At 34.2% G+C, this 26,805-nt stretch overlaps 1 protein-coding gene and 1 pseudogene across 2 annotated transcripts; both read right to left on the minus strand.

Annotated features, from left to right (window-relative positions):
* Positions 1–558: 558 nt before the first annotated feature.
* LOC120149165 lies at positions 559–1,607 on the minus strand (annotated as a pseudogene).
* An 877-nt stretch (positions 1,608–2,484) lies between these two features.
* On the minus strand, positions 2,485–7,393 carry LOC120149195 (putative clathrin assembly protein At2g01600). 2 transcript variants are annotated; one of them, XM_039162076.1, is made up of 15 exons: positions 7,189–7,393; positions 7,029–7,098; positions 6,793–6,890; positions 6,026–6,164; positions 5,713–5,840; positions 5,519–5,611; positions 5,366–5,416; positions 4,627–4,692; positions 4,459–4,524; positions 4,224–4,304; positions 4,044–4,124; positions 3,524–3,688; positions 3,364–3,445; positions 3,148–3,269; positions 2,485–3,008 (listed from the first exon to the last, which is right to left on the minus strand). In XM_039162076.1, the coding sequence occupies exons 1-15, from the start codon at positions 7,276–7,278 to the stop codon at positions 2,670–2,672; spliced, it is 1,671 nt and encodes a 556-aa protein (XP_039018007.1). In that variant the 5' UTR covers positions 7,279–7,393; the 3' UTR covers positions 2,485–2,669. The 2 variants fall into 2 exon arrangements, with proteins under 2 accessions (XP_039018007.1, XP_039018008.1); XM_039162077.1 differs by having other exon boundaries at positions 3,148–3,247; positions 3,363–3,445; positions 7,189–7,392.
* Between the last annotated feature and the right edge of the window lie 19,412 nt (positions 7,394–26,805).

Genomic DNA, 26,805 nt, shown 5'->3' on the forward strand with positions numbered 1-26,805 from the left:
CTTCGTTGGATGAAAATCGTTAGTCAACTGACGATCAACGCCTGAAACTGACTCAACAAGAACATGTGGAAGGAGATGCTGACGTGGCATGTCCATATCATAGTAGATGATGACGTGACAGATCCACGTAGACTAAATACTGACGTGATATGTACATGTGTGATGTCACATCAACAATTTTTTTTAAAAAATTAATTAATAATAAATAATTATTTTTACTAAATTAATAGCAACTTGCCTTCACAAAATTTTGCAACCCATGGGATTTGAACCTGAGTTTAAAAGATAAAAGGCATAATGCCTAACCACCAAACCAAATCACTTTGTTGTTAATGTTAGGCTAATAACATTATTTAATGTATATTATAGCTAATAAAACTACCACTAACACAAGTACTTTTTTTAAATTATAGTTAGATTTAAATTGTTAAAATTATTTGAATCAGTTTTAATTAATTTTAAATTTATAAACTTTTAAAAAATAAAACGATTTAATCTTTTGAGTCTGAGTCCTAGCTTTGGAACTTCTCCTATTCTTTGGTTGTAGGCTTCTTTGCATTAAACGCTTTCTGCAGAAGCGACGGCTGTGGGCTGATCAGCCGCCATGGACGACGGTGAATTGTTGCACTGAGACGTTGCACGAGTGAAAAATTGTAGAAAGGTGAAAAACTCGGCGAAGGAAGAAATGTGTCCGTTGTGTTATGGTTGTTGAGCAGTCTTATGAGCCTCCATGGTCTGCAAGAGCTGCTCTAATTCCTTCACGAAATTAATCGCCCCGCCAATTATCGAAGCTTGATCACCCTGGAAATGGCTAATGCATATATTAGTTTGTTGTATGATAAAGAAAGATATGTAGCTTACCTAGTCTACAAATCTAAATGGTTTCCATGATTCATGAAAGTTAGTAATTTCTCAAGTTCTTCACCCAATGCCTTTTACGGTTCATAAACAAAAACGATTATATTACGTTAATAAGTGGGTGTTTGATTAGGGTTGTACAAACTTGTTTTAAAGGTTAATATTCTTTTATTAATTGAAATTATCAAACAAAAAGTGTGTGAGAAAGATAAAAACTGACCGTTTGAACATAAGAAGGTGGCATCATAGCTCTAATCGCAGCCAGGTAGTCATTCATTAGTTTCCGGCGATTGCGTTCAACAGCGATATGAGTCATTCTCTTGTTCTCCGGCTCTTCTTTGTTCTTGTTGCTCCTGGTGTGACGACGTTTTCGTCTAGTACCGTTGGTCGCCGTTGTTGTTGCACTGTAAGCTTGTTGAGGTTCCGTTAGAGCTTGGAAACTAGCAGCTGCAGGGGCGTGGAGAGACTGATCGGCAATACAAGCTTCGGATGAAGAAGAGTAAAGATCACATAGTTCATTTGCATGTTGTTGCATGACTGAAGTAGAAGAGGAGTCCCAATTTGCATGCAGATAATGATGATGATTCTCTTGTTGTTCTAAATTGCTTTCAAGAATCATAGTAAGAGCTTCATCTTCTTCTTGGAAGCCAAAATCATAACCCCAAGCTTCTCATCCGAGAAAGTGGTCCTTGAAACTATAGGTAAATCGATATGGGGGGGGGGGGGTAAACTACTGCTTCTAATGCCATGTTTTGAAAGAACCCAGATCCTTATCACACTTGCAAAAATCACTATAATTTAAATATGAATTTAAATTGACTTAAATAATTCTAACAATTTATATTTAACTATAATTAAAAAAAAATACTTGTGTTAGTGGTGGTTTTATTGTCTACAATATACCTTAAATAATGTTATTAGACTAACATTAATAACCAAGTGATTTGACCTACTCATGTTCAAATCTCATGGGTTGCAATAACATCTGATTTGTTGTTAATTAATTTAGTAAAAATAATTATTTATTATTAATTAATTTTCTTAAAAAAATTACTGACGCATCACGTGTATATGTCACATCAGAATTTAGTCTACGTGTATCTGCCACGTCAGCATCTCCCTCCACATGTTCTTGCTAAGCCAGCTTCAGGTATTGACCGTCAGTTGACTAATGATTTTCATCCAACGAAGGTGCTTTTTAACCCAAAATGAAACATGGGGAGGTCAAATGTTTAAAAAAGAAAAACATGGATAAAATTATATATATTGTCAAACATTAGAGGTATTTATTTACATTATAAAACCCACTTACCTCTTATTTTTTCAGATTTAAACTTGTTTTATAAATAAACAAGAGAGTGAGGGTAATGATGGTGATTCGAGCGCCCTTGGAAGAGCTTGGGTGGGGGCCTCCCTCCTCTCTTTTGCTTTTCTGCTTTCAGTTTCCTTTAGTCTTTTCAAAAATCTTTCAATCCTTTATACCAAAAAAACCAATATATACCCTTAGTCTATTGATGTATGCACTCTGAAGACGTACTTATTTAAACTTGAATTCGGAAATAATTCATAAAGGAATCAATTTTACTCTAAATTGATTGAAATGTAAAAGACAGCATAGTTGGGAAATGTTCAAAACCAATTGTGGAACTATCAAACTGTATAATCTACTCACTGACTTTACAAACCTATACAAAAGTTAATAAGATCCATTCATTCCGTGGGTAAAACACAACCTATACTCTTTTCATCATCACAAAAAGATGTCGATCGCACTGACCAAAATATGCATACTGAACTACTCCAATTCAACATTACATTAGGCCAGTGCTTCCAAATGGATTATTGGCATGTGACTGACCAACGGCAGCCATTTGGTTCACCGGGAATGCCCCAAACCCTGTATCATCAAATGGATTTGACGGATGTTGCAGCTGCTGATAAGTAGGCTGGTAAGCACCGAAAGGATTGTTCTGTTGCTGAGCCATTGCTGCCATTTGCACTGCTGGAGGGGGAGCAATGTTATTTGACATGACAAATGCGTCTTGTATCTCAAATGGATTTGGAGCATGAGGTCCATATGCAGGCTGCTGAGCTCTATATGCTGCTTCATCATATAAACTGTTGAGAGTGAGCGAGTCTAATCCGCCACCCTGATAATTATCGGCCACAAAATTTATCAGATTAGCTTGCTAGGGTTTCAGAGTGCCCTCAATGTATTTACAGACATGTAGACTAAGAACCTTAATACATAAGAATGGACTAAAATGTGAAAGCACAGAAAGAGCATACCAATTGCCTATCCGTAGGTGCAGAAATATCGGTACTTGGTATGTTGACAAGAGCAAGTTCCCATCCAGTTGGATCAAATTGTACCGGCTGACCAGCATTAAACGTAACTGTCGAAGCAGTACCTGCAAAATAAAACATTTGCACTTTAGCTAATCATGGAAACAGCAAATGAGAAACCACCATCAAACAAGGGAGAATAATGAAACATGTATTTACCAGATTCATTTGGTACTATGGCTAGAGCTAAAGCATTACTTTCCTCAATTGCTGAGGCATCAGGCGCTGAATAATTTAATCCCTGAAAACACCAAATGCAATATAAAAAATTGAAGTAGACAAATAGGATAACATTATGAAGCTCCCTAGGAAACATTACCAATAAATCTCCAGTGTCCATGTTGGTCTGGGGTAGGAGAGGAGGAGGAGCAGCAATCTCAGCAATGGGAACTGCATCAGCAGCAGCAGGAGCAAATGGCTCAGGTTCATCATTTGATAATTTAATATCTTCAGAAGGGCCTTCCTCAGGTCTGTAGGTTAATAGCTGTAACCAACACCAACATTAGTTCTATAGCATTTATCAGTTCTTTTAAAAGAAAAAACTGATTCCAAGGTGATTCAGGAATTGCAAGTTAAACACAAAGAACTGATGAAAAATATTTCATTCCATCATTAATAATGAACTCAATGTAATATTTCCCAAAGTTGTGGTAGTTTTCAAAATAAAATTGTATGTGTTTCTAGTCTTGGAATCTGTTGCAAAGTTATGCATTCAAGATTTTGTAGCTTCTCAAATAGCTAAAAAATATGGGGAAAATATAACCATAATTCACAATTCATTCCGTCTTCATACAACCATATAGATTTATAGTGTGTAATATAGTAAGAAGAGTACTAACCAACGGTTCTGTAGGAACAGAAACCACACGTGGTGCCTCTCTAATATACTCTTCCATGGTAGTGAGAAAAGATTGAGGTGGCTGGAACAAGTTTAGTGATGAATTAATATATAAAGTATCAAACAAATGATTTATGAAGAAGCCAATTCAAACAACATATCACCTCCATAGAATCCATACCTCCCCGAGAACAGGAAACTGGAAGTTTCTAGCAAGTTCCAATCTTTTGCAAACTTCATAGAAATCAGAAAGGCTATTAGCCTGCATCATAAACATTAAATGTATTTCAATAAGCCACTACACCGAGATATCAAACCAGCCACCATTACCAACCAAGTGATATAATCCAATAATCATAAAAAAGCAACAAATCAGATAAACATTCGATGTCATTAAAAAGAAATCGCATCTTCACCTGCTGACCAGCTCGCTTGTATACATCAAGAGCTTTGACAGCCTCATGTCTTGGCATATCAAAGAACTGCAAACTCACAACTTGAGCAGCCATTTTGAAAATGAAAAGAGAAAAGCATCTGTCTCAAAATAGGAAATTCTTCTATAAACAATAAAAAAACTATTTTACCTTGTCAACAAGATTAATAATTCCATCATTAATAGCACAATATATTTTGAAACTCTCCTTCAGTACCTAAAAATTGCAATATTGCGAGGTCAAAATAGTTTCAACATGAAGTGCTTCCATGGTCAGATTCTCAAAATTGTACGTATTTCCTAAGGTGAGATAAAGAGACTCTTACAACGAAGTAAAACAAAAAATTTCCACAATTTCTTAACAAAAAGAAAAACTCATTTATATGCTTGATAGTGCAGAGAAAGGAGATGCAGATACAAAATGGGGTTTCAAAAAATGGGGTTTCAAATTAACTCTATAACTGTCGGGAGGGAATAATTCTATGAACTTTGTACAAAGTAATACACTGCTCATGAAGGGGGGAAAAAAAGAAAAGGAACTTTAATGAAACATTTTAACTTTCAACAGGGGACAAAATACCTTTGAATTTAACAAAAGGAAAACTCAGGAATGCTAGTAGAAAACTCTAAACAAGAATGTTAGACTACGTAAGGATTATACTTATGGTGCCTGACATCCCCATTAATAACAAAATCATCACTTCAGTTGAAAAATTTGAAAAGAACGGGATGCATGCATAGCTTTTGGTTCAAGTCTTATTGACACTCAAATCAATAATTTAACCTGATGAAAATATCCAAACAATACCAGTGAAAATTTTGAAATAAGATTTTAGGTACAGATAAGATGGCACAAATACATAACCAAGAAAAAAAGAGAGTGAACATACCAAAGCCAATGCATATTGTATAACATAGTTGCCTATAGCAGCACCTTCTGGCTGCAAGAGGGCAGAGAAGTCTATTAACTTTCTAAATATGGTGAAAAATACGAATAAATAACAGCATCTCAACATGTTGAGGAAACAAAAAAAATAAAATACCCGGCAACCAATAAGACGGTAAAGCAATTGTTGCAGAGCAGGCAATTGTGTCAACAATTCTTCGCTGTCCAACTCCCTGGTTCTGCTGTAACCCTGCTCATTGAAAAGAAAATAAGTTGCAGCAAGGCCATGAACCCACAAAGGTTAAAAAAATCTTGTAAATCAATGGAAAAATATTCCAAAAGCAATGATACCTTATCCTGCCCCTCAGCAGGTCTCAGGAGACGCTCAGCTTCAATGTCATACTTCAGAATCCTAAAGAATTCAAGCCTTTCTTCCAAATACAACGCATATGTGCGTACCCAGGCAGAGCAATCCCATGCTGAAGCGCATATATACAAAAAGAGGAGGAGAAAGTAAGTAAATCAACCGGAAATTATTACTTGTGACCAGAATACACACGGAGAAGCACACAAACATATATATATATATATATATATATATATATATATATATATAGAGAGAGAGAGAGAGAGAGAGAGAGAGAGAGAGGGACGAAAATCTCACCAATAGGGCTAGAATCATCCTTGAAATTAGAAAGTTGGAGAATACGTGCTCTCTGTGTGAAGTTTAAAAGTTCTTCTCTGAAAGTAGGATCGCCCTCCCTCAATGCTCTATGGATAACTATGAGTGTTTTCAATGCAACCTATTGAATAAGAAAAAAGAACAATGACATAAGTTCATTAATCCATATCAGAACAGGAGCTTGACATTGGCAAATTGTAAACCATTAATTCAACTTATTTTCTCTATTCATAATGGGTTAGTTATGAAGCACAGAAAGATGTAACAACATCAATTTCCTCCCATTGTCGCAGTTTTGAGTTGTAGTCCACAGAATTTCATCGTGCCTAGAAACCATAGTAGAATAAAGAAACTATTCCAGAGAAGAAAACAACAATGCATACAGTTGTAGATTAACAACGCTCAACTAGAAGAAACATGGTCCATTGTCCACTACTTAGTAATATATTTTGAGGATTCCACACTTCAACAAATACAACAGCAAAACATTCAAAATGATGCATGGCAGTGTCATTAATTTCATACTGACATTAATATAATTGATGGTTGAAAATTTAGCGTATGCACAAGCCACAAAGTGATAAGAATCTAAATTAAGTCTAAATACAACCGTGTTGAATGCTTATCAAATATTTTAAACTAAAAATCTCCAATTCATCTTAAAGCAAAAGCATCACCATCCAATTAAGCAGTAATTTGAAATCAAAGTAGTACAATTTCAAAAATAAAAAAAGTCAAGAGAATAATACCGTCCAGTTATGAGTCTTGGCCAATCTGCGGCCAAGCACATGAATACAATAAGCAACATCTGCTCGAGGCCGAACCGCTGATGCGGCAACGAAGATTTCTACAACGAAAACAAATTACATCAACTCCATTCATCTTATCTCATACCCAGCCCAGCCCAGAAACCGAAAACCCGATGAAATAAAATTGATCAGTAAAATTCAGAATACAAAAATAAAGAAAGACAAAGGAAACTGACTTCTAAGATGCCTTTCTTTTGGAGGACACTCGACATGGTTAGTAGCTTTGACAACGGCCACATCTAAATCCTAATAATAAACATTCCAGAAATAACCAAATCAAACCCATCTTTTCTAAAATACAGACTAAATATAGAGAAACAGAGAGATAGAAAATACCGCGTAATCGCTGTTAACATGAGCGATACCGACTTTGGTGGAATCTTTAAGAGCGCCATAAGCTTTTCTCCATGTTTGAAGAGTCGCCATTTTCTCAACCACTGAGATCGATCTCTACCACTTTATTAACAATTACGTGTTGCTTCAGACTTGGTTTATTTTCCTTTCAACGAACAACTCACGGAGAGAGAGATGTAATCAAAAGGATGGGCTGTGGCTCAGCTGTCGATTGACGCTTGTCTGTTAACTTTTTAATTGAGGCCAAGGGATCTTTTTGGCGTGAGATTGGAGGCTGTTTGGCAATAGGCGGCCCCGCTTTTATTTATTTCGTGCTAATCCATCAACAGCTTTGTAATATTTTAATTTCTACTCAAAAGTTCCTATTTTTATTAATAATACGTAGGGAGAATGATTCAGGTTGTTCTAGAAGTTTGACTTTTGAATCTAATGGGTTATATACATAATATTTAAATAATTTAAAGTAATTAGAAGATAATATTTATTTAAAATAATTAATTATTTAATAATATGTATATTTTATATACGTAATTATTTGACTTAAGATCTTTAAATAAAATAATATTTCTTTTAATTATTGAAACCATATAATGTGATTTAAATTTAATAATCTTTGCATTCAATATTTTATTATATATTTAAATAGAGTAGATAATTATACAAAATTTAAAATCTTTAAAATTTCATATAAATTGGTTGCGTTGGGAGGATGTTGGCGTTACATTATCATAAAGGACAGGTAACTAAGAGATGTAGCCAAAGTTGTTCGGCTAACATTTGGATTATACTCAAACTTTAGGTTTCATTTTATATTATTACAATTTATCATAGTTTCCCTTTATATTATTATAAATAATTAGTTTCTATCATTATAATTTATCATAGTTTCCCTTTAATATTATTTATAAATAATTAGTTTTGACAATACTCCTTCCACCCCACATAAGTTGTTTTTTTATTGATTTCTTTTGTCAATTTTTTTAAATTTAACTTATTATTATTTAAAATTTATTATTGGTAGGATGAATAAACTTACCTTTGTGATTAAAGGAATTTTTGCTTTTCTAGAGGTCATGGGTTCGAGAACTAGCAAATGCAATAAGGTGATTGAGAATGAGCGTTCATTATCAAATGATTAAGAATATTTACAACAAATAATACTTTGTAATCACCTTAACTTAATTAAAAAAATTATTATTGAAAAATTATAAAAAGTTATATTTTAGAAACTTTTACTCAAGTAGTTTTAAATAAATAATTTTTAAAATTTAATTTTTAAAATATTTGATATAATATGATCAAAATTTAAAATATTTTACTTTTGAAAAATCAATAAAAAATATATATTTAATAAGATAGAGATAGTAATTCTCGATCATCTAATAAATGGTGATTTTTTTTAATCAAGCAATGTCATAAAACACTTCATTGTTTGGATTTATTTAAGAGAAATAACATCGGTGACCAAAAATGCCTTATAATATACGATTTTAACCAACTTTTTTTGGATTTGCCAAAATGACCAACTGAATCGTAATGCGATCGATAATTCGCAACGCGATTCTGACTATCGCATTGCGATTTTCCAAATTCGCGTTGCGATTTTCCTAATTCGCAATGCGAATACGTAAATCGCAATGCGATTACGTAAATCGCAATGCGAATACGTAAATCGCAATGCGAATACGTAAATCGCAATGCGAATACGTAAATCGCAATGCGAATACGTAAATCGTAATGCGAATACGTAAATCGCAACTCGAATCTGACTATCGCAATGCGATTTACATAGCGCCATTCGTATCCAACGCGTATTTTTTTTAAATTCCAAACACGAATATATTAATATATCGGAACATTGAACCGTCCACAGTATATCCCGTAATCGCAACTCATAACCTAAAACCCTAAATCACAACTCAGTCTCATCTCCATCTCTCACTCTCTAAGGCGACATCCGTCCCCATCTCCTACGAAATCAGTCCCCATCTCCGAGGATATCAGTCTCCATCTCCGACGAAATCATTCACGGTCAAAAATGAACCAAATCAACCACCGAGGGTTAGTTTTTTTAATTATTTTTATTTTGAAATTTTTGCATTATTATTAGGTTTTTCATATTGAAATTGATGATAAGTTTACTGGTGTTTTCAATAATAGATTAACCATTTCACTTAGATTGCTTATTATATTCATTCGATTGCTGTCAATACTGCTAAACTATTTAGTCTTTAACCTTGTGAAGTTAGTATTTGTCTTTGTTTTGTCTTTTGGTTGAAGTAATGCAATCCATTCAAGTTTCTTTCAATTTTAGTATTTGAAACCGAGAATGATTATCGCAATGCGATTCTGTCGTTGCGATTTTCATTTCGCGTTGCGATAGTCATTTTCGTGTTGCGATTTTAAGTTTCAGAAACTATTCTTCTTCTGCAAATTGAAACTTGAATGAATTGCATTACTTCAACCAAAAAGCAAAGACAAATACTAAATTCACAGTGTTGCAAATTTAAGTTTGAAGAATAAACTACTACTCTTTATGTTTATTGTTCTTGTTATATCTTCACAGTGTAGTTTTTGGTATATCTAACTTGGTATGTTTATTGTTTTTGCAGAACTTTTATTCGGCTCAATTGACCTTAAGAAATAAAGTAAGCCTGGCCAAAACAATTGCGTCGAAGCTTTCACATGCATAAAGAAAAATATTTGAGGATACTTGCTACGGGTCATGGCTGAAAGTACAACATCCGTGTGGAGATGCTATGTTGACCCATCTGTTTCTTCAAACCATGACTAGCGATCTACCAGAGACTATACAACGTCGTGATGAAGAGATATGGTTTGATTTTCCACCGGCGTATACGTGTTTTGGGCTGGAGGAGTTTTGCTTAATCACCGATCTACGCTTCGGACACGATGATGTAGATCGGTACACTAGACATATTACCCGCCTATCATGGTTTTCCTGGGTTTTTCCTGAGCTGTCGAATTTACACGTGGAAGACTTGACGAGATTATTGAATAAAAAAGATGGTTTTACTCGGATGGATGACGTCGATGTTGTCCGAGTATGCCTTCTAATACTTTTGCAAGCCGACTTTTTAGGCAGAGAGGCCCGACAACCTATTCCTAATGATCTAATTAAATTGGTAGAGGATCTAAATGCATGGAACATGTTTCCATGGGGTTCATATCTATGGAAAGCTACATGGAATAAGTTGTCGTCTGCCTTTGATGATCGGAAAAATTTGCGTGGTGATGGTTCCAAATACACTTTGTCAGGCTTTATTTGGGCCTTTAAGGTAATAAATTTTATATAATGTTTCCAAAATTATAATTAATTCTTTAACAATTACTAATGTTTGTTATTATATTGTTTGTAGATTTGGATATTTGAGGCATTTCCCGCCATGCAGACATATGCATTAAAAACTTCTAATGATATTCCTAGGGCTATTTCCTGGAAGAGGAAACGGTCCTTGCAGCAATGAGAAGATTTACTACCGTATACTACAATAAATAATGTAAGTTAACACAAATACTATCATATGTTTATAAACAAGTTATTACTAGTACACGTTTAACTTTGTTTGAGCTTTTATATTGTTAGGAGGCCAACACTCCATTATAGAGGCTGACACCCACGGAAGCTGAGCTTGCCACTGATTGGTGGCAAGCTAGTAAGCTTTTTTTTTATGGCACGGATGATGAGCAGCCACCACTTTGAGAGCTATCACCTCACCCAGAGCCATCACTTGATCGACCCGAATATACACCTCCACAACGAGAGTCATTACCTATTCTGTCTCATCATCAAGCCTCTTCTCCACCATCACCTCATGATAGGCGACCGACAAAGATTCCACGACGTTTATCTCCCTGTTCTCCACCTCCACCTCCACGGGATGATTTAGGGGAGTTACGTAATGAGGTCAATGCCTTGCGTGAGGAGGTCGGTACTTTACGCGATGACAATGGTGCATGGCGTGTTGAGGTGTCTACTTTACGTGGTGAGGTAGTAGCTCTACGTGAGATTGTAGCATTGTTGCAGAACGAGGTTCATACTCTACGCAACGAGGTAAGTTTAATATTTTTCATATTTAACTTGATGATAAATTTACTCGTAATTTCACTTAGATTGCTTAGTAAATTCATTTGGTTGCTGCCAATACTGTTTAATTGTTTATTCTTTAACCCTGTGAAGTTAGTATTTGTTTTTGGTTGTCTTTTGGTTGAAGTAATGCAATCCATTCAAGTTTCAATTTGCAGAAGAAGAATAGTTTACTATCGCAATGCGAAAATGACTATCGCAATGAGAGAATCGCATTGCGAAATGAAAATCGCAACAACAAAATATCAACGCGAAAATGACTATCGCAACGCGAAAATGACTATCGCAACGCGAAAATGACTATCGCAATGCGAAAATGACTATCGCAATGCGAATTTGACTATCGCAACGAAAGAATCGCAATGCAAAATGAAAATCGCATTGTGATTCTCTCGTTGCGATAGTCAAATTCGCATTGCGATAGTCATTTTCGCGTTGCGATAGTCATTTTCGCGTTGCGATTTTAAGTTTCAGATTCTATTCTTCTTCTGCAAATTGAAACTTGAATGAATTGCATTACTTCAACCAAAAGACAAATACTAACTTCACAGTGTTGAAAATTTAAGTTTCAAGAATAAACTACTACTCTTTATGTTGTCATTGAACCTGCACTAAACCTATATGTTGTCCTTTTAAATGTTTATATAAGAGCTTACTTCTGGAATGTTATCTGATGCATTTTATGAACAATGATATAATAATGACTTGGGTGAATACCGTGCAAGTTTGAAATATATTTGTCTTTGTTTTCACTGTTTAATATCATGTCTGTTTATTTACTGATTTATGTATTAATTTATTTTTAGCGGCCCGCTAAGGTGGATGCTCTACGCGGGTTTTTCTTGCAAGACGGAGTTCACGCATCAGACGGCGTGCAAGTGCCATTACGTCTTCGTTCACCCCAATAGTGCGAAGAATCCGTAAGAAAAAGCCCGACTCACCTGTCATCGTTCAAGAGGCCTCCCCTATCATTCAAGAGGCCCCTATCATCCCTCAAGAGTCCCCTCCCACCGTTCAAGAGGTCACTATCATCATTGAAGAGGTTCCTCCCAATATTCTAGAGCCCGATTCACACGGCGTAATATATCGAATTATTGAGAAGCCCCCTCACGTGCCAGACATGATGGATGACTGTTGGATTTCATATAAGTTACTGGCCAGTACCATTCCGGCAGATGAAGTGGAGAGGAAACAACTACCGGAAACAATTCTGGATAATACCCTTTGGGCTAAGACTGCAGTTGATTTTTATCTACATGAGCGAAGCCAAGGGTGTTACGCTGACATATACAAACTCAATGATGATATGCATTTGTTGATTGAACGGTCTTGGTAGGGTGTATTATTAGGGGTTGAAGATAACGGCTATTTCGATGGGGGGGTAAGTCTTATATTTCTTCTTATATTTCAGTTTGATTAATTTTTTTTAAAATTTATGTAATTCACTAATATATGTCTTTTTTTGTAAAACAGCATATTGATGCATGGGTGACACGTCTTCTAATTATAAGGAAATTAAAGAAAAATATAAAAAAAAATGCGATATACAATTATGCCGACGTCTTTTCACGTAGTTCACTTGAAGAATCAACGACAGGAATCATATGTGTTGGCTAATGGACAAGCTAAACTTTATCCTGCATGGTGGGAGGTCGATAAGGTTAGTATATTTGTTTAAATATTTTAAAGGTGTTCATAAATAAGTGCGCAATTTGAATTATTACATTTCGATGTAGGTGTTTATCCCTGTTTTGGAACATACTCATTGGCTTCTCGTCGAGCTTCAGCTCCCATCCGTAAAAACAATAGTATATGACAGCATGATAAATTACATATCATTGTCTGATTTGAGAGATATTATTAAGGGATGAAGCTCTCATTTGGCTAAATTCTTGGATGCAATTAATTATTGGACTAATTCTGGAAACAAGAAGCCAAAGAAGTTCAATGTTACAGTTATCAGAGACGAGACCGCGCCACAACAAACGAAGGAAGCCAGAGGGGATTGTGGTCCTCTCGTATGCATGTGCTTGGAGCGTTTGACGACAGGAAGTACACAGTTTCTACCTCCCACCGATAGAGATAGAGGTGCAGTAGGCTTGTGGTTTCGGCATTTTATGGCTAGAGAGATATATGCGAGACATTGCCTACCTGCATCCACGTTATGAAAGTGTCTATAAACAATTTGTAAGTCAAATACAAGTGTTGTTAAACATATATACTCTTTTTGGTTTGAAAATGTTTGGTTAAGTAGCTAGAATTCAATAATTTGTTGTTTGTAGGTTTTAGATGTGTAGAAAGTGTTGTTGATTCAATGTTTGGTTTCTGTAGGTTAATCCTGAAGTGAGCTACGTGAAATGGATGTATGGGTGCAAAAGTTTATTCAATAATTGATGAGGAAATAATTCTTATTATTATTTTTTTGATTGTTTAATTGATTTGTAAAAGATGATTTGTAAATGTTGATTTGTTTAATTGATGTGTACATAATTATTATTTGTGCTTGTTTAATTGATTGAAATGTAATAGTTGATTTGTTGATTTCAATCTGTATTATGTTGAATGCAAAACAGACTATCGCAATGCGGAAATGACTATCGCAACGAGAGAATCGCAATGCGAAATGAAAATCGCAACAAGTGAATCGCAACGAGTGAATCGTAATGTGAAAATGAAAATCGCAACGCGAATTTAGTTTCGCGTTACGATTTTCATTTTTCGCATTGCAATTCTCTCGTTGCGATTTTCATTTCGCATTGCGATTCTCTCGTTGCGATAGTCATTTCCGCGTTGCGATAGTCAATTCCGCGTTGCGATAGTCATTTCCGTGTTGCGATAGTCATATTCGCGTTGCGATTTTCGCGTTGCGATAGTCAAATGAATGTCTAATAAGTGATAACAACTGAACATATCATAGCAATGTTCAAACTCAAGTTACTAATACATGCCTAACTGAAAATGTTAAAAGTTTACACATAATATACACATAATACAACGTTTGCATTTAAAAATCACCTAAGTTAACAGTCTCAAAAGGTGAAGCCGATTGTGATTGGGATTTTGATGAGGATCCATATTTTTTGGTAGAGGAAAAGATGATTGTGATGGCACTGGTGATCCACATGTCAACCTTGTATGACCACTTTCCTTGCACCGACTACATGTCGATCTCTTCTTCTCTTCACCCTTAGACGGTATACGATCGTGACTTTTTGGTCGGCCATGTAGCCTTCTGTCCATGGCTGGTGGCAAAACTGTTTGTAAGTCATCTGGTATGTCCCACTCAGAAGGATGTGGAATAGGTTAGACAATCTCGACATAAGTCTGTCGATATACTTCTGTAGTGTAGCAATCCATAACGTATGCGCTTGAATCATCTTGGTTTAGATGAAGAGCAACTTTTATAACATGGCCACACGGATAACCAGATGTTTTTCATTTCATACAACTACACGTCTTTGCATTTAGATCGATAAGCCCATTTAAGTTATTATCCAGTACTTCAAACAAAGTGTTTGAACATGGTTCAACTCTCCATGACGTTGACTTCACAACACGTTTCGTTATCTTTTTTTCAGTCCATGATGTAACACGATGTTCCAATGTTCCTGTATATTTTAAATAAATAATACTTAGTAAAATATATGATAAGTTACGAATTTAAAGAAATAATACATGCATGGTTTCTTTTCTTGTAGTACCATTGTTGAATAGAGGCTCGAAAAAACTCCATTAACGTAGTAATGGGTAATTTCTGGGAATGACGACTTAGAGCGTTGATTGATTCTGCACTATTAGACGTCATGAAACCATATCTTGCTCCAAGTTGATGTACTCTTGACCATCTTTCAAACCCGACATCTTCTAGTGTTTGAGCACACTGAGGCAAAACACGTCTTAAACAGTTTATATGCTTATTAAAATCCACTTCCCGATAAGTTTTTACAGCCTTCCAGTATGTCCATTTGTGATTTTTTATACCAGCAGACCTTGATTTTAGATTTCTATACAAATGAACACCACACAGTCCATGAAAAGCATCTGGGAAACACCTTCTAACAGCGTTGTCAATTGAGTTTACCCTATCGGATATGATTGTTAGATTCCTAATAGGACCTATGCAATCCCTAAGATGCCCCATAAACCATGTCCATGAATCAGAGATTTCATATTTGCTAACCCCGTAAGCTATTGGCAGTATCCCATTGTTAGCATCCATGGCTACTGCTAATAAGTTTACTCCAAGGTATCGACCTTTTAAATGTGCTCCGTCAACTATAATAACTGGGTGCATGCAATTAATAAACGAACGAATCTACAAAATCATATACACAAGAAATATAATCATTTAAATGTGAAATGCATGTAGCTAACAAAAATGAGTCAACAAAATTATATTGATTTACTAACTGCAGCACCAATGGCGATAAACAGCAACTCAAAGCGTCCATCTCTATCTGTTTTGATATGAGTTACCGACCCATGATTTTTCAGCTTTAAATTGTGACAATAAGTCGGCAGTTGGGAAAACGATGCTTCTGGCGACCCCCTCAACAATTCCAAGACATAAAATTTGGCTCTCCAAGCTTGAGAATATGAGATACTAATCTTGAACCGAGCATTCATGTCAGTCATAATTTCATGTCTCCGATATACCCTGCCATTCAAAAACATTAACTCAGCCAGAAAACCACCCAACACCTTTTTGTTTGCCTGTCTATGGTGAGGAAAAACTTGGGTTCTTGAACATGTATGTTTATCAATAAAAGTCCTAACTTGAAACATTTCGCAATCTTTTATCCTCTTTGCAATCATACGCCACGTACAGTTTTTTTCAATCATACACCTTGTTTCGAAACGATCTTTGCTTGATTTGTTAACTTTTAATTGATAGCCATCTTCCACACATTTCGTATACAAAGCTATCTTCAAGTCTTCCTTTGTATCAAAACAATCATCTTTCTTGATACGAATAATTTTTGTGTAACAATCAACTGCTATCTTTACCAACTCTTCTTCCGGTATCTGAAGTAATTCTGGCATATTCCAGTTATACTCCCGTGGTATTTTCTTCGGGGACTTTTCTTTGGGGATTTCTTCTTCTTTTTCTTCTTCAGTGTTATATGAATTACAGAATGGATGTTCAACATGTTCATTTATAGTCGTAACTTCCTCCTCATTATCATCAACAATATCTTCCTCGGCAACGGCTGTTTCATCATTAAAATTCGGGTATTGACCAATATCAAAATCATTACACGCAGGGTCTGTTTCTTCTTCTGAAAAATCATCAAAATCCGAGTATTGACCAAGATCAAAGTCTGGGTATTGACCAAGATCAAATTTCGAATACTGACTAGTACTCACAATTTTTTCTGTTGGCTCATCATCGTCTAACTGGTCAATACGAAAACTGGAATTTGGTGCTGAAAGTTGATTGGGATTTGGATTAGGGAAAGGTTGTGGGTTTTGAGATTGTGTTTGGTATTGGAAATGTGGTGAAACAATATTTGCTTGGTGATGAAATTGTGGTGGAACCATTAAATTTTGAGCATCATAAACTGGGGTTGAAAAACTTAGTTGATTACTACCCGCTACTGACTCAACTTCACTACTTCTAGGTTCAACAACATACAATGTAACATCATCACTTGAAACACTAATGTAAGCAATGAATCGTTCAACATCTTCATTGTCGGTTAACAAATAAACTTTACCATTTCTCTGATAAGATAGCCTAAATCCACTTAGGGGCTCTAAATTCAATTTATTTGCAACACGTAACATTAGAGTTTCATAAGTTAATTTTTTTAATGACAGTTTTAGTTGAAGATTCATGGGTAAAGGCATATATTGTAAAACACCATGAACATTCTCCCATGACCCTCCAAAACACAAATCTATCCAAACATGATCAACATTAGATGATTTCATTATTGTAAATTAATTTACTAAACAAACGAGCTGCGAAACTAAAACCTGTTGCCGGATGGGGAAGGATGTCGTTGGATATAGGAACGGATGTCACCGGAGAGAGTGATAGATGGAGATGGAATGAGTTGCGATTTAGGGATTTAGGTTATGAGTTGCTGCTGCTGCGTAGTTATATACCCAAAACATTTGTGTTGCGAAACTAAAACCTGTTGCGAATTCAGAAATCGAGTTACGAATTTGAAATGCAGTATTGCGATAGTCAGAATCTCGTTGCGATAATCAGAATCTCGTTGCGATAGTCAGATTCGCGTTGCGATTTACGTATTCGCATTGCGATTTACGTAATCGCATTGCGATTTTCCAAATTCGCGTTGCGATTTACGTATTCGCATTGCGAATTTGGAAAATCACAATGCGATAGTCAGAATCGAGTTGCGAATCTGGAAACTGATTTGCGATACCGGAGATCGCGTTGCGAATTATCGATCGCATTGCGATTTAGTTGGTCATTTTGGCAAATCCAAAAAAAGTTGGTTAAAATCGTATATTATAAAGCATTTTTGGTCACTGAGGTTATTTTCTCTTTATTTAATAAGTCAATAACACATTGTTTACGTCAACGAAGTGTTGGTTAGAAAAGCGAGCTTTGATAAAAGTGTAAAACAATAAAATAAAATAAAATAAAAATAGGAACACTCCATTATAGTAACAGGTTGACTAGTGAAGAGTAGTTGTTTGTTGGGTAAACTACAACAATGGTCACTCATGTTTGGGATAGTATTGTTTTTACCAATAATGTTTAAAAAGTTACAAATCGATCACTAATGTTATCTTTTGTTACAAAATGATCACTTAATGTTAATAGCAATTAATAGGCGTGATGAAAAATACAGTTGGACACTTATATGCTGAGTTGGATTGTTGATTACCACAACAAGACTATTTTTACCAATGTTTTTAAAACTGGACCGGACATTGAATCGGTGAAGTTACTGGTTCACTGGTTCAACCGGGTTCAACCGCGGTTGAACCGGATTTATAAAATAATATTTTTTTTAATTTTACATAATATTCAAAGCAATATTAATATATATGTAACACTTTTTTTAAGTTTACAATATTAAAAGGTATAAAAATATCACAAGTCATAACATATATAAATTAAAAACCTTAAAATCAAGTGAAACAAAATGATTCAAATCAACTACAACATAATATTTAAGGTAAAACATATTAAATAATAAATATAATTATATAACTATAATAAAAAAATAAAATTGGGGCTTAAAAAAGCATAACAAATGATCATTTGGTTTAATTTTTTTTTAAAAACCAATCCCACATCTAAGAAACATAGAAGAGCATCCTAAAAGTTTAAAGAGTAAAAATATGAGAACAAAACAATCTCACATGGCTAAGAAACATAGAAGAGCATCCCAACTTACTTCTATAAATAATAGAGGTAATTTGACATTCAAAATCATGGAGCCTTTTGGTGAGCACAGAACGAACTATTCTTTCGCTTCAATTGAGCTCAAATTTTAGGCTTTAATCGAACTTCTAATTTTTTTTGAGTTCGAGCCTTTTCGAGTTTAAGTTTTAATATTATATTTCGAGTTCGAGTTGAACTTGATAATTTTTAGCTCGTGAGTTTTTGAGTCGAGTTGAGCTTACTTTTAAAGTTTTCGAGTTCGAGTCGAGCGCAACAATACTCGAATTTGACTTGGCTCGTTGAACAAACGACGTAGTTTGGTTTAATTTTTTTTAAAGAAAAAAAGTGAACCGGAGGTTCAAATCGATTTTGTTGGTTTTCAGCCGGTTTATCCCGGTTTTCAGTCGGTTCTACTGGTTTTCAGTCGGCTCATTGCCAGACCGGTTTTGTGAGGTAACCGGACCGGACAGGCCATCGGTTAACGGTTTAACCGGTTGAATCGACCGGTCTAGTCTGATTTTGATAACCATGATTTTGACAGACTCTTCTTCTTCTTCAACCCAACCCCATATTTTTGCCTTAGTCTTGTTTTGAATTCTTCTTTTTCTCACTTGTGTTCTTCAACGTTCCTTCATAGAACTATTCACTTACTATATATATATTTACATATGATTTCACCATCTCATTTGCTTATCAGTTTTTGGGTTCATTTCTTGCTTAGTCCAACGGTTATCATGAAGGAAAATCTAGTCCGTGAGTTTTAAAACACTTGCTTTCTTTCATGGGATTTGTTCTACTGTGTGATTCAGATTTGGGATTCATCTTTCTTTATTTTCATGAAGCTTTTTGTACTTGCTGCCTTGTTTAGTTTCTTACACGGTTTCAAAATCTTCCCATTTATATGAATTAATCTGTCTTTATTCTCTGGGTTTGCCCACATAAAATAATGTTCTTCCATGAACATCCTTCCTTGCGGGGTTATGTTTTTGCTTTCTTTCATGAAATCAAAATCTCACATGCTTTGGATACACTCTCCCTATTTCATATAAAATAACGTTCTTTCATTGCCTTATCTTGCTCATCTTCTTCTTATCATCTCATCTTTTTACTTCTCTCTATTATTGCAAGCTACGTGTGAAAGAAGATGCGAGTGGGATATCGTTTGATTTTGTGAGAATTGTTTGCTAGAGAGAAGAGAGGAGGAAGAAGAAATTTTAAGGTTAGGGATTGGGTTTTTATTTAAGGGGGGAAAAGGTGATTGTTGGAGGCATTTGACTCTCCACCGTGGCAACCTAAGTAAACAGATAATGTCTAGTTGTGCTTTTTGTCACGCCTATTAACGGTTGTTAATGTGGAGTGATCATTTTGTAACAAACAATAACATTAGTGACCGAATTTATGACTTTTTTAAGCATTACATTAGTGGTGAAAACGAACACTACTCCAAACATGAGTGACCATTGGCGTAGTTTACCCTTGTTTGTTTCGTCCGTCTTCTAAATTAAAAATTGGGTAAACTATGCCAACGATCACTAATGTTTGAGTTAGTGTTCGTTTTCACCACTAATGTTTGAAAAGTCACAAATCGGTCACAAACGTTGTCGTTTGTTACAAAATGGTCACTCGATATTAACAGTCATTAACAAATCGTTACTACAGTAACGAAATGATAACATGACATGTTAAACCAACTGACTTAGTATGTTTGACCGACCGTTTGACTCTCCTCCTCCTCCAAATACTTAGAAACTATGAAGAACACGTGATCTGGTAGGGTTCGGGATAGCTTACAAACATAGATTATAGCAATTGATAAGAGAACTCAATATGTTAACTTGTTAAAACATGTTCTCTTTTATGATCTGGTCCTTGTTCTGTACTTATTAGTTTTGTTGCTTTAATTTCAAGTTGTAACAAGGGATTTGTAAGAAGCCATCAAAAGCAAGAAAACATTTGAAAGTATATGTAAGGAGCAAGCAGCAAAAACTGAGCAGTCAAACTATCTGGCAATAATATTTTTGACCCCTTTCCAATGAGAAGATATTATAACTTAGGCTATATTTTGATGGTCTATAAACTTCTACGGGTATAACGATACAAACTTGAGAAAGAAAATTCAGCAATTGAATATCCTCATGAGCATTCTAAGAATGAAATAATACCATTTGAGCAGTCCAGCAATGGTGGTAATAGAAAATAACATTTTGAAATGACTGAGAAGGAAGCATTGAAAAATTTATACTGAAAATTGAAACATTGAAGAGCTAATTGCATTCATATGCTACTGTTCCATCTCTAAACATTTCTACTTAAAAATTGAGGTCCTCTTTGTTTTCACATTCCACTCAATTGCGAAAAAGTGTAGACGGGTCGTAACAACAACAACAAAGAACTTGAGAGGGAAAGCCAAAGATTTATGGAAATAGAAATTGATTGGATATCGTTGATCAATAAACTTGGACCTTGAATCCATCGTTACCTTGCTAAGAAAGTAGAGATGGAATTGAAACTGGAGAAGAAGGGCATGAGGATTCTTTCATTGTTTCATAGTTTCAAGTATTTAAAAGCATTGGATTTAAAGAAGAATAAGAAGAGTCAAACGTTGGTCAAACATGCTGAGTTAGTTGGTTTAACATGTAACGTGAGCATTTCATTACTGTAGTATCGATTTGTTAATGACTGTTAACGTTGAGTGACCATTTTGTAACAAACGATAACGTTAGTGACCGATTTATGACTTTTCAAATATTAGTGATAAAATTGAATACTAATCCAAATATTAGTGACTATTAGCGTAGTTTACTCTTAAAAGCATTACTTTTTTTGAGTAAATCTTATTTAAATTATGATATCCTTGAGTCATACAGTACCTAAAACTACTAAAATCAATTCGCTCAAAGCTCGATAAATACTCGACTCGAGATTGCGAGTTACTCAATATTGTGTGTTATTCGTGATCGACTCGGTCAAAGCTCGATAAATACTAAACTCGAATGTACTCGATTCGAGTTCGAATTCAACTCGAGTTCTTAACGAGCTACTTGATACTCGACTCAGAAAAGCTGGTGAACAGCTCGAAAATATAATATATTAATATTTTTAAAATAAATTATTAATAATATTAACATTTATGTGTTGGTTTTTTAAATTATTGTATAAGGTTTTTCATGTATTTAAGGTTTATGTTCGAGTTTGAGTTTGAGGTTTCAATCGAGTTAAATTTAAGATTTTTTTTCATTTTGAGCTTTTTCCGAGTTTCAGTTCATGATTTCGAGTTCGAGTCGAACTTGAAAAATGAACACTAATCCAAATATTAGTGACCATTAGTGTAGTTTACTCTTAAAAGCATTACTTTTATGAGTAAATCTTAGGGTCTATTTGTTTGGGAGAAAACCAATTACAAAATTGGTTTTCCCCGAAATCCAGTGTTTGTTTCACGTAATTCGTTTTCCGAAAAATGTTTTCTAGTGTTTGGTTGGAGGAAAACTGGTTGGTCAAAGTAAAACATTTTTCTGGTCAACAGAATTTCCTTTGTGTTTTATGGAAAATGACTTACAGTATAATTCTCCGTAAGTCATTTTCCGAACTTTTCACTTTAAAGAATAAATACTCAAAATAATTTTATTTTATTAATTTAATATTAATAAAATATTTTAATATCATTTTAATCAAAATATTAATTATTAAAATATTTAATATATATTTATTAATATTTCTAATAATATAATATTATATTTTTAATATTATAATAATATAAGATATTATATTATAATAATATAAGATATTATATTTTTATTTTAATAATATATAATAAATTATTAATAAAATTTATATTATTTATTAATTTCATAGAAATAATATTATTAAATTATTAATAATGAATAATATTATTTATATATTTAATATTAATATAATAATCTAATAATATTTTAATAAATATATTTAAAATATACTAATTAATATTTTTAAAATATAATATAAAATTATTAGTTTAATAAATAATTAATATAATTTATAATATTTTTATTTCAATAAAATATACCAATATTAATATTTTTATTAATAAAATTATAAAAATAATATTTAATTAATAAATAAATAATTTTAATAATTTTAAAATAATAATATTAAGTTTTATGATAAATAATATTATTTATTGTATTTAATATTTGTAATAAATAATTTTTTTAAAAATTAATCAACTAGTGGAAAAAATGTTTAAACAACATATTCCAAACATCGTAAAACGTTTTCTAGATGTTTTTCAGAAAAAAGTAATTCATTTTATGAAAAACATTTTCTGAAAAACGTTTTCCAGAAATGTAATTCATTTTCCAGAATTCAAATTCCAGTAATTCATTTTCCAAAATTCAATTTCCAGAAAACCAATTACAGCCAAACAAACAGATCCTTATTTAAATTATGATATCCTTGAGTCACACAATACGTAAAACTATTAAAATCAATTCGGTCAAAGTTCGATAAATGTAACACCCTAATCTATACTCGACCCGGATACGAGTCTGAGATGTCACATTGACTTTTTAAAACAATATTCTTACAAAATAATCGAACATTTGGACATATATTAAGAAAATACAATAATATACCATTAAATTATGCTTCATCATAAAAATCTAAGGCAAAAACGTATTTATGAACAGTACTATACGGTATGAACAGTACCATGAATAGTCCTACAGTGTACTGATGCATTGCTACAGTACACCGATGCACAAAAAAATCGAATATAAATTGTGTATCGATGCATTGCTACAGTGCATCTACAGTAACTTTCGTAAAACTTACATAAAATTCGTAAAAATATAATCGTTCATTACCATACATTTACCATTTACATAAATATGTTTAAAACATTCCAAAAGTCTATTAGAGCATACATACTAAACGACTCTATTTACATGCCAACACATATATTACATAAACAAACATATTGTGTAAGGTTTTTCTGATATGATCTTCAAATGATGATATACTGCTTTGCCGCTCTTAAGATCGATCTTCTTGTTTTTCTATACCTACGTATAAATCACTTACACGCTAAGTCATAGACTTAGTGAGACATAAACTTATAATGATAATGCATTTTTTATGAATATGAACATGCAACATAGTAATCAGAATTTCATATCATTTCCTATGATTCAATATATATACAATACTAATACTATAACATATAAGGTAATACACATTTTTCATATGATTTATAGGCCCATGTATATACTGAGAACATAAGGTATTAGAGTACATAGAGGTTGTGCATATCTACTGTCACCACAGCTCGTATAAGTCTCACTGAGTGGCATTTGAAAATTTTGTCCCAAAGGACCTGTGAATATGTCCCGAAGGACTTATGAGTTGTCCCGAAGGACCTATGAAACCCTCGACTCTTGGCATGCCAAATATACCTAGAGCTCTCATATTATATAACATGGGCATTAAGATTATAATTCATATAAACATGTACTTATATCATTTCCATTGTAACCACATATATCTTTTCTTCTATCATATTTGAACTGTGCGTATAACCATCCATCTCATTTTCTGTAATACAAATATTTGAATGCATTCATATGGTTCATATAACATATAGTGAATCATATGTATACATATATGACTTATGCATATGTAATCAAAAACTGTAATGTATGTATGCTCATAACTATTATACTATGGAATTAATCTAGGAAATAGACTCATCGCAAGTCTTATTTCCATTAGATTATTCCTATATTATGCACTCACCTTAGCCTTGCTTGTGTTGATTCAATCCTATCTCTTCGATTATTCCGTAACTCGTTTAGGCTCGATATCTACATAACATAAATTTCGAGATGATTTTCAGAATCCTAAACCTTATAACTTGGTATTAATAATTTAGGCTAATTTAATGAACCTAAAATTCACTTTTCCTTTAGGAGTGTACTGATGCACTATGGGTATATCAATACCCAAAATAGCTTCAAATTTTACATGCATTGATGCACCCCTTAATGCATCGATGCACCTTCAAAATTATCTTAGTTCATCGTTACCCATTCATAGTGTATCGATGCACTTGTCCAAAATAGACTATTTTCACCCGAAATTCATCAATACTTTACCCAAAATTTCATGTATAAAATCCTTATTATGCTACTAAACTCATCTATAACAACTTTAACTAATTTCTATCATTCAAACACTTTACAATCTCCCTATATTTCATCCAAATTCTTAAGGCTAAGAATCATACAAAATTTTCCATATAACATCCCCAACCCGTAACCAACCCGAATACGAGTCCGAGATGCCACATTGCCTTTTTAAAACAATATTCTTTCCAAATAATAGAAAATTTGAACTTATATTAAGAAAATACGATAATATACTATTAAATTATGTTCATTATAAAATTTGGAGGCAAAAACGTATTTATGAACAGTAAAATGCGGTATGAATAGTACTGAGATTACATTTGCCAATGGATTATACCCTTCACTAAATACCACGACTTCTACCCCTTCCGGACTTCTCAATGTTACTCTTTTCAATCTACAATCGACATTAGCGTAATAATGATATAACCAATCCATTCCCAATATCACTTCGAATTCTTCGAAGGGTAATTCCATCAGATTAGCAGGGAATTCAATTTCCTGAATCTGTATAGGACATCCTCGACACACCATATTGACCTGAGCACTGTGTCCTAACGGATTAGTCACTATCACCTCATTACTAGTCTTCTAATTGAATATTCAATTCTATAACTAGCTTACTGCTAATATAAGAATAAGTAGACTCCGAATCAATCAATACAAAAACATTATTGTCATACAATTGAAAGATACCTGCTATTATCTTCTGGTCATCTCGATCCTCACTTGTCTTAAGATTATACACTCAAGCAGTGGAGCGTATCTCCTGTTGAACAGAGGACTCTGGTTGATTTCTTCCTCGTCCTCTACCTCTTCCCTTCTGAATTGTCGAAACAGACCTCTCTGGCTATGCAAATTCACTGGTTATCATAGGACAATCTCGAACAAAATGCCCGGTGTCCCCACATTTAAAGCAGGCTCCCAAAATCATTCTATATATCCCCGAGTGATTCCTTCTATAATGTGGACATTGTCTGACTTGACTCGGATTAGATCTCCCAGCTCCAGATCCCGCTGACTGAGTTTGTCTGACCCTCATCGGATTTAATCCTCTAACAGAGGATGCCACTGATTCTGATCTTGCTTGGGGTCGAGAACCAACATCTCTGTCCCTTTTTGATGGTGCAACACTCGATGATGCACCTGATCTTTTCGATGTATGAGCTCGAGAATCTCCGAACCTCTCATTCTGAGCTCTTTCTAGAGCTTTAGCACGATTTACCACTTCTTGAAATAAAGATAAGTTCAACACAATCAACATTTCTTTCAGTCGAGGACACAATCCCTCTACAAACCACTCACAAGCATCTTTCTCCGTAGGAATTAACTCAGTAGCGAAGCAACTTAACTTGTTGAATTCACATTCGTACTCATACACAGTACGGTTTCATTGCATCAGGTTCATGAACTCTTGCTTCATTTGTCAGATGAACTGATCTCCGATGTATTTATGCTTAAATTCTTCTAAAAATAAGGACCAAGTTACTTGATCACTAGACATTCTCAATGTAACGTTGGTCCACCAAATTCTTGCTTGCCCTCTCAGCAAGGAAACCACTCAATCTAGTTTCTCAGCATCGGAAAAATGAAGTCCCTCAAGCATGATTTTCACGTCATTGTGCCAAAGGTCTACAGTAATAGAACCTTCTTCGGCTTTACCTCTAAACTCTGGTGCTCCTAAGCCCTTCAACTCCTTTGCAACATTCATTTTCGGAGTTAAAGTAGTAGAAGGTTGGAAATGCGTCAATACCGCGTCCAATATCCTAAAGAACACATCTTGATCAGCTACAGGCACTCCCGAGGGTGCCTGTTATTCACTCTGCCTGGCCAGGGCAGTGAATTACTGCTTTCAGCGGGCCTATCATCTCCCGCTTCACTTCTAGAGCTATCATGTCCGAACATTTATAAAAACACAACCATATCATTCTATTAGTAACACAACATACTTACTATTCTATCAG

Source organism: Hibiscus syriacus, unplaced genomic scaffold (genome assembly GCF_006381635.1).
Source record: "Hibiscus syriacus cultivar Baekdansim isolate YM2019G1 unplaced genomic scaffold, ASM638163v2 tig00110989_pilon, whole genome shotgun sequence".
Lineage (NCBI taxonomy): Eukaryota > Viridiplantae > Streptophyta > Magnoliopsida > Malvales > Malvaceae > Hibiscus > Hibiscus syriacus.

Excerpts from the sequence above, each read along its gene's own strand:
- LOC120149195 (XM_039162076.1), bottom strand. The coding sequence starts at position 7,278 with ATGGCGACTCTTCAAACATGGAGAAAAGCTTATGGCGCTCTTAAAGAT. Across the intron at positions 6,165-6,792 it reads CCAAGACTCATAACTGGACG|GTTGCATTGAAAACACTCAT; the intron begins GTATTATTCTCT and ends CTTATTCAATAG. Across the intron at positions 5,417-5,518 it reads ACCGTCTTATTGGTTGCCGG|CCAGAAGGTGCTGCTATAGG; the intron begins GTATTTTATTTT and ends GCCCTCTTGCAG.